The 9,328-nt window shown below is 29.0% G+C and overlaps 1 protein-coding gene across 1 annotated transcript; it reads left to right on the forward strand.

The window, feature by feature from the left end:
- Positions 1 to 8,109: 8,109 nt before the first annotated feature.
- On the forward strand, positions 8,110 to 8,804 carry LOC124940625 (chromatin remodeling protein EBS-like). The gene is made up of 3 exons (XM_047481147.1): positions 8,110 to 8,182; positions 8,281 to 8,623; positions 8,732 to 8,804. Exons 1-3 carry the CDS (start codon positions 8,110 to 8,112, stop codon positions 8,802 to 8,804), a joined length of 489 nt encoding a protein of 162 aa, XP_047337103.1.
- The last annotated feature ends 524 nt before the right edge of the window (positions 8,805 to 9,328 follow it).

A 9,328-nucleotide genomic window follows, 5' to 3' on the forward strand; every position in this document is an offset into this window, starting at 1 on the left:
TGCACACTAATATAGGAGATTTCTACCCGAGAGTTCAAAAATAATTATATTTTATGACATTCGATCTGTACTATTTCCCGCAGTACACATCCAAATTGTTAGTGCAAACACTAATGCAATATAATTTTCTAAATGAGTTAGTGAAAATATTAGTGCACACTAATATAGAGAAATTCTACCCAAGTGTTCAAAAATAATAACAATTTATGTCATTCGAGTTCCATTAATTCTCGCAATACACATCCAAATTGTTAGTGCAAATGCTAATGCGGTATAATTTTCTAAATGGGTTAGTGCAAATACTAGTGCACACTAATACAAGAGATTTCTACCCGAGAGTTCAAAAATAATTATAATTTATGACATTCGATCTGCACTATTTCTCGCAATACACATCCAAATTGTTAGTGCAAACGCTAATGCAGTATAATTTTCTAAATAAGTTAGTGCAAATATTAGTGCACACTAATATAGAGGAATTCTACCCAAGAGCTCAAAAATAATAACAATTTATGTCATTCAAGTTCCATGAATTCTCGCAATACACATCCAAATTATTAGTGCAAACATTAATGAAATATAATTTTCTAAATGGGTTAGTGCTTAAATTAGTGCACCTAAGAGTTCAAAAATATAAATTTATATACCTTATTGTAAATGTTGTTGCGGAAAGATCATGAACGATTTTATTTAATAGGTATAGCAATTAAGTTTGCACTAATGGGTATGAAAACGTTTGAACATATATCCTAAGTATAAATTTATATAACTTACTGCAAATGTAATTGCGGACAATTTATAAACGATTATGTTTAATACGAATAGCAATTATCTTTGCACTGATGGGTATGAAAACATTTGAAAATATATCATAAGTATAAATTTATATATATTAATGCAAATCCTATTGCGAACAGTTTATGAACAATTATATTTAATAGCACTAGCAATTACGTTTGCAGTGATTGGTATTAAATTTAATAAATTACTGTAAATTATATTGCGAAATAATTATAAATGATTATTTTCAATATGAATAGCATTTATATTTGTACTAATGGTATGAAAATAATTGATAAGTAAAAATTTATATAAATTAATGCAAATCCTATTGCGAAAGGATTTTGAATACTTAAAAAGATTCTTAAAAAAATATAAAATACTAGTGTAATATATTTTGCAATGATATTCTATCATTGTACTGCAGATCTAGTTGCGAATAAATTATTTATTTGTGTTATTGCAATATATAGTACACATTTAATTAACAAAACCAATACAGTTATTTTATATTTATATTTGCAATTAAAAAAGCCTTATGTGTTTATTATTTGATACAATAGTTAATGGAAATATAACTTATTGCTAAATATTTTGCAAACATTAATATTTAATTTATTTTGCGAAAATATTTGCATCTTTCGTAATTTTTCTTATTACTATATTTATTGCAGACTTATATTCATAAAATTTTTGAAAAAATATTATATTTTATCATTTATAGTGATATATTTTGCAATATATATTTTTTTGATTTTATTTTACGTGAAAATATATCTTTATTGTAATAACTGATGCAATTTTTGCAATGGTAAGTTATTTCAATGCAATTTCAAATGCAGTTCTTAAAAATTAGCATTAATAAATTATTTGTTGCACGAAAATATTGCAAATCGACAGTTTTTTTGTAGTGTTCAAAGATTTTATGAAGGATTGATTGATACTCATCAATAAGACCAATTTATTCTAGTTAGTTAGTTCTAAAATATTTTTTTAATGGAGATTCTTTTGCAAATTTAAAATCATAGGTAGCTTTCTTGTTTCCTTGACAATTTATAAATCCATCTCGAAAGTTTGAAGACAACTACTAAAACTTATATTATTCAAAAACTGCAAGAAAACTGTATATTTAATCATTTAAATAAGATAAAAAAAATTCATAATCGTGTCTTATTTGGTTTATGTATAGGCGTCTTATCATTGTATTTTACACATAATTTCAATTTGTCTCACTCTCTTTAATTACTTCATCTTTACCAACAATTTCAAATTTAACTTGTTCTTTTTTGTTTTTTTATTGGAGATTCTTTTGCAAATTTAAAATCATAAGTAACTTCTTGTTACCTTGACAATTTATAAATCCATCTCGAAAGTTTGAAGACAACTACTAACAAATATATTATTAAAAAACTGCAAGAAAACTGTATATTTGATCATTTAAATAAGATTAAAAAAAAGTCATCATCAAATCGTGTCTTATTTGGTTTATGTATAGGGCGTCTTAACATTGTTTTTTACATATAATTTCAATTTGTCTCACTCTCTTTAATTACCTCATCTTTACTAACAATTTCAAATTTAACTTGTTGACATAAAAATAATTGAAAAGTTAAAAAGATCGAGGAGAAAACATAATAAAGAATATAATAGCAACATGCAGATTCATATTAACTTAAGAAATTTTTTTTTAAATACAAGCATATCTTCTCATTAACTTTCAATTTAAGTTGACTCAAAGTACTTAAAAAACTTTCTCTTCAATGATTAAACTCATATTTCCACTGACCAAGTATAAACAATACATATATAAACAAATAAATTTTAAACGACATTGTAATAATAGAAGTGAGATGAAACTATACATAATTATGTTGTTATAACCTAAAGTCTTAAATGTTAAACTTCTGAAGATATAATACGACAAAATAGACATTTATTAATTCGTACAATTCTTAACTCGTGATAGATCTTCGACTAGACTAGAGTTTCAGTAACAATCAATAATTCCATATATTTTGGAATAATTTAACAATGATTTTTTTTTTATCTTCTACTCTTGACCCCCATATTTTGCAAGCTATATGTTGTATATAGAAACTTCCCAAAATAAAACAACAATCTATACAGAAAATCAAACATTAATTCAGCCAGTGCATACATATGTATGCATAATGATGTTTATAATTTGGGGCCAGTAATTACCTCTTTCAAATCCCCATAAACAAGTCTTGTTCGGTAGAACTTAAATTCCCTCTACAACAAATCAACATACTTCATACATGTTCATATTTATTACAAATGATCAATGTAGAGAAGGCAAGGCTATTAATTTCTTTAAATATACTTTCCTTAATTAATAATAGTTCATGTGTTTCTTTTATTTCTTTCTTTTTCATCAGTTTTGAAACATAAAAAATAATTAATATATAGTCTCGCGCTGAAGATTTTATTACTGTAAGTAATTTTCCTTTGCAATGTAATATTCTTTTTTTTTTATATTATTGTTGGCACGAATTGCTGAATAATTCTATTATCGAGATCCTAAATCACTAATTAGTGAAAGAGACATGGTAACATAGAATGAATGTATTAATGTGTATTCTAGAGAATCTTGTTTGTGCCTTACTTTCACCTTCGCTAGTGTCATGTATAGTTTTTAGACATAAGTTATATTAGGGGTGTTCAATATTAGGTCTGAACCGAATATCCGACCGAAACAGAATTCTAATAAACCGAATTCGAATTTCATTTTCGGTTTTCGAATCGAATTTCAAACCAATTCGAATTCAAATACGGTTTTTGAATTGGTTTTCGAGTTTGGGTTTCAACTCGAAAAATAAACCGAAAACCGAATTCATTTTTTATTATTTATTCTTCCAAACTTAACTTAAGAATAAATTCAAAATAATCAAACTAGAATATTTTTAATTAAAATATATAATAAAAGAAAAAAAAAACAAAAACACTAGCGGTCTAATGGTAGAATAGTACCCTATCATGGTACAGACTTCTGGTTCAATTCTTGGTTGATACATTTTATTTTGAGTTTAAAAGAAAATTAAATTCGAATTCGGTTCGGAATTATTCGAAGTTCGAACCGAATATAAAATTCGAATTCGGTTCGGTTTAATTAGAATTTATTTGAATTCGGTTCAGTTTTCGAATTGACGGAAAAAAATAAAAAATTCGAAGAAACCGAATTGAGGAACTCGAATAACCCGAAACCGAACCGATGAACACCCCTAAGTTATATGGTAAAAAGGAGAGTCAAAGAGTTAATAATATTTCGTTTGTCAAATCTGTTGATTATAATTATATATATTATTAGTTTTTTGGGATTCTAACATAGTTATGTTGTAAATATAAATCTAGATAGAAAAAAGAAAAGAAAAAAAACAATAATTGTCTGACATATTAGCCAATCATAAAATAAAAAGATTATGATAGTAATTTGTCATGAGTTTCTTAAAATAATTCTGATAATGTTTCTTTACATTCTATATCATAATAATAACAAGTGCAATATAGTCTCTAGTCTTATAAGTAAAACACTATTCATCCCTAAAATGTTGTATTAATTAGTGTACTTACTGTTTCTACCAACATCAACCCAACCATTGATTGTACCATTTCAAACACACCATAATGAAATTATGGTTCATGTTGTAGTTGGATATTAAAAAATATTAATGAAAATATTCTTTTAAGATAATTTTGTTCAAGTAAAGTAAATATGTGACTTCTATGAAAGATTATGCAATTTAGTGAAGAATCTATCATTTTGTTTACATAATAATGTTGGGGAAGTTATCAAAATATTAATTACAAACGAGATGCAAACCAACCAACAATGTGAAAAATATTAATAATATGCAACACCATAATATATTCGGTATAAAAAAACAAGAGTAGTCAAACAACAAATGAAAAGACAATAAAATTTATAATAGTTTGGTCCAAAGTGACCTACTTCCACACTAAAAAAAACAACCAATTCCACTATTATCAATTAGTGGTGGAAAAGAAAATCAATAAAAGAATGAAGAACACACTTAAGGGAACATTATCGTAAGTCCGATAAATGTTACTATAGAAACTATTTCTCATGCTCACAATTTCAATCGAGTTAGATTTTCTGAAGAATGTTCAACACGTACTAAAACTGGAATTAAGCTCCCTTCCATAACATCATCCAGGCATAGCTAGTTTTGTAAGTGGTGTACCAAATAACTAATTTATTAAGGATAATACTGGACAGTTGGTGGAAATAGACTTTGAATTTAGAAAATGATTTTTGTCCAGTCAAAACTCTTAAGCCAAGTGTCAAGTCTCCAAAACATTCAGAAACGTGACTAAAGTGTTTCACAATTTCTTTGCTCAATTTTTCAATTTAACCTGCCTATATGGTGCTTCAAATTTGTAGATTTTTCATCAGTTTAGTGTAAAATTCCAATTTCAACTTTAATTGATTCCAATGTAATATAGTATTTTCCCATGATTCTTTTAACCTCCAAAGTTGTGTAAGACATGACTCTAAGTTTATAGCAAGATAAACTTAATGAACTTCAAAATCCCAAAATCCAATTGGTCCATTCTCTTTACCTTCAACTCATGGAATTCTTCATCAATAATTTGTAAATTAATATCATCCAGACTCCGGGAGAAACACATTCAACCATTAATATGGAAAGAGTTTCAATAATTTGTAAATTGAATTTTCATCTTGTTTTGATTTCATTAAGCATAAACACATAATTTAATCTCCTCTAGTACTCAACAATTCTTGTATAGTTTCTGTCTTAAAAACCCAACCAAACACAATGGCCCTGGATTCCTAAGTCCAGGGGTCCACCATTGTAGAACCATAAGACCCACTTCATAACCTCCTTTTGTTTAATTCTCAGATTTGACATGAATATTTATTTCATCTTAAATGAGTAGCCAATAACAGGCCTAATCATATTTTCTTCTTCCATTACTGATTATCAGAGTTAGAATGTTCATATATGTTTGGAAGTTTAGAAGATAAATAATGACACATCTATTATAAAAAGTTGCACAAAAACTATACATATCTCACAATTATTTCAATAGAAAATTCACCACTAAATAAATTAGTTATCTTATTATCTTGAGATTTAAGGCTTTTTAATTTTTTTTTCCCTTAACACAGGTCATTTTGATGTGTCACATTACTTCATCTTTATCAACCATTTCATATTCAATATGTGGACATAAAAATATTTGGAAGGATAGATTACCATATAAACAAAATGGAAAACATGATAGCAATATGTGTATATATACATATATGGCTAATGAGTTCTTGAGTGTATCAAATCAACAATTCCGAGAGAATTGTATAATTTATGTTAGCATTGAGTAATTTTAACCGCTAAGCTTTATTGAAAAATGCAAAACATCATTATTTGCTCATTTGAAGAACACAACTTCATATATCATGTAGAATAGTTACCTTAGTTGAGATGAGATAATATTTCCCCCAACCTTTGTATACGAAACTTAGATCTGTTGTGTAATAAGTGAGGCAATTGCCTCAGGCCCAAATATTTTTGGGTACCAAAATCTTAAAAAAAAAAATTATAATGATATGTTCATGGGCTTATTTTTAAAAAGCCCATAAATAATAATCTATAACCTATCAATGATAAGCCCTAACTTAATTTGTATCCAAAAAAATAAAAATAAAAAACGTTATCTTACTTGGAGAAAAGAATCGCAAAATTCTCATTTATCAACAAAATCAAGGAAAAAGAAAAAAAAATAAGAACAAACATTCTAGAAAAAAAAACACTTTCCCCAAACTCCAAGCCCGTCGTCGATTCTCCAGCTTGCCGGAATCAGAGCAGAAAACTCGATTGTCTCCTTCCCCGAGCTCTTGGGCCTTTTTCGCTCGTTCCAGTCTTGTTTCTCGGCACTGTGCCACTACCCACTAGAGTTCTTCCTCCGATTTCGGTGAGATTTTGGTTCGATTTACTTGATTATTTTTTATTGTTGTGGACTTGTCTGGTGAAATGGTGGATTCACAATCTGTATCTTGCATTATTGCATAGCGGAAGTATAACATTGTGGTTAATCATAAATTCATTATTCTCTTCTTCTACCAAGCGGTGGAAAATCTTCAAAGATCATGTACAAGGTCTTACGGTCAAGCCATTATCACAAACACGATGGGAAAGTCATGTTGAAAGTGTGAAGCCCATAAAAGACCAGACTTTAAAAATACGAGATGCTTTAATTGATTTGGCAAACACTTCTTGTGACTCAAAAATTAAGAGTGAAGCTGAGGGTTTGGCATCATTTGAACTTGAGAATTTTGAATTCCTAACCGGAATGATAATTTGGTACAAGTTATTATATGAGATTAACATTGTCAGTAAATTTCTCCAATCAGAAAAAATGGATATTGATGTTGCTATTAGACAGTTAAAGGGGATTATTTCTTTTCTCCAAGAGTTTAGAGAATCTGGATTTGATCAAGTCTTGGTTGAAGCCGAACATATTATAAGTGAAATGGGAATTGAACCTATTTTCCGAAAAAACGCATCATTTGGAGAAAGAGACAATTTGATGATATTAACAGTGAAGAGGTAACTCAATCTCCTAAAGAATGTTTTCGAGTTAATTTAAAATTTATTATATTTGTTTATTGAAAATTGAATCATTTAAAATAATATTTAAGTTGATTGTGTTTAGCAATCTTTTGAACTAAACTTAAGACAACCTCTTATTATTTTTATTGTTATTTCTCAGTGTTAATGTCATCTTTACAAAAACGTGAAAGAATGATAGTTACTCACTTTCAAAATAAACAATAACTAAATAATAAATTTTACTAAAAATTTGAGTGTACTTTTAACTTTGAGTAACTAATGATAAGTTTAAGCAAAAAAATTCAACAAATCCAAATAATACCATGGACATTCTTTATGTTTTCATCATAGCAAAACAATTATCCCATGGCCGCGGTAACCATACACAGCTATTGACAAATATCTAGGGTTTTTCCCATGGCCGCCGTAACCATACACAGCTATTGACAAATTTCTAGGGTTTTTCCCATGGCCGCGGCACGCGGTAACCATACACAGCTTTTGACAAATATGTAGGGTTTTCCCATGGCTGCGGTAACCATACACAGCTATTGAAAAATTTCTAGGGTTTTTCCCATGGCCGCGGCCCGTGGTAACCATACACAGCTATTGACGAATTTCTAGGGTTTAGCCCATGGCCGCCATAAATTTTAGTACTACATAAGAGAACAAAAGCCCTACCCTACTCTAGATTACCCTCACTTTCTCTCACTAGATGGCCAAAACCAGTGCAGTCAAACGCAACCTAGACTCCTACACTATCAGAGGCACCAACAAAGTCGTCAAAGGTAATTGAATCTGTCTCTTTTTTTATATGATTGTCTATGTCGGTTTTCTTTCTTTTTGTTTTTATAATATCTTTCTACATTATGGTTTGTTTCTGAAGTTGGAGACAATGTGCTGTTGCGATCACCGGAGAACAATACTACTCCTTATGTGGCTCAGATTAACAAGAACCAGATAGACAATAGAAATAACGTGACAGTTCAGATAAGATGGTATTACAGGCCGGAGGATTCCAACGGAGGTCGTAAACTATTCCATGGTGAGAAAGAACTGTTCTTGTCTGACCACTATGAGTTTCAGAGTGCTTACACGGTTCAAGGTAAGTGTATGGTTCATTCTTTCAAGAATTACACCAAGCTAGAGAGGGTTGGAGCTAAGGATTACTATTGCCGATTTGAATACAAATCTGCAATCGGTCTTTTTTTACCTATTCGCGTTAGAGTGTAAGTATATATTTTATCTATTTATCTATTGTGTTTGGTTCTGTCTAACTTGGTATAGATTTTGTAGTTTTTGTAGTTTTTGTGATTGATTGGTCTTATATTTTGAAGGTATTGTAAATGCCAAATACCTGAGAACCCAGACCATTTTATGGTGCAGTGTGAGGAATGCAAAAACTGGTAATAATCTTTCTAGGATTATCAATTGAATTTTTTAAGGTTGGAAATAGGAACACACCACATTTCTGGGTAATTAGTAATGTGCCCTATAAGTGGAGTTTAGAATTTATTTAATATTAAGTTTTACTTGTTCAAATTTGAGATGTTGTCATATACCTTTATCTTTATGTAGGTACCATCCTTCTTGTCTTGGTATGACTATAAATCAAGTAAAACAATTAGATGAGTTTATATGCTCCAGTTGTAATGGAGAGGAGGTATTCATTTTACAATGCAATGATTTATTATATATCTTATTATTGACTCGGATAACTTAATTTATAATTCTATTGTTATGCAGGATGAAACTTCAATGACGAATTAAGTAAAGGAGACAATGTGAAGTCTGAGTGTATTAATATATATTCTAATGAATCATGGTAGTGTTGTTTGGCATTGAGAGTTGTTATGCATGTATGCTTTCTAAAGTTATGTTGTAAGAAAAACAATTATCTATTTAAGTTTGTTGATTATAATTATATAACTAGC

This window comes from Impatiens glandulifera, chromosome 5, assembly GCF_907164915.1.
Source record: "Impatiens glandulifera chromosome 5, dImpGla2.1, whole genome shotgun sequence".
NCBI lineage: Eukaryota > Viridiplantae > Streptophyta > Magnoliopsida > Ericales > Balsaminaceae > Impatiens > Impatiens glandulifera.

What these genes read in the sequence shown, in the direction of transcription:
- LOC124940625 (XM_047481147.1), top strand. Translation starts at nt 8,110, where the DNA reads ATGGCCAAAACCAGTGCAGTCAAACGCAACCTAGACTCCTACACTATC. An exon ending in CACCAACAAAGTCGTCAAAG is followed by an intron (nt 8,183 to 8,280) that starts GTAATTGAATCT and finishes TTGTTTCTGAAG; the next exon opens with TTGGAGACAATGTGCTGTTG. An exon ending in TTACCTATTCGCGTTAGAGT is followed by an intron (nt 8,624 to 8,731) that starts GTAAGTATATAT and finishes TATATTTTGAAG; the next exon opens with GTATTGTAAATGCCAAATAC.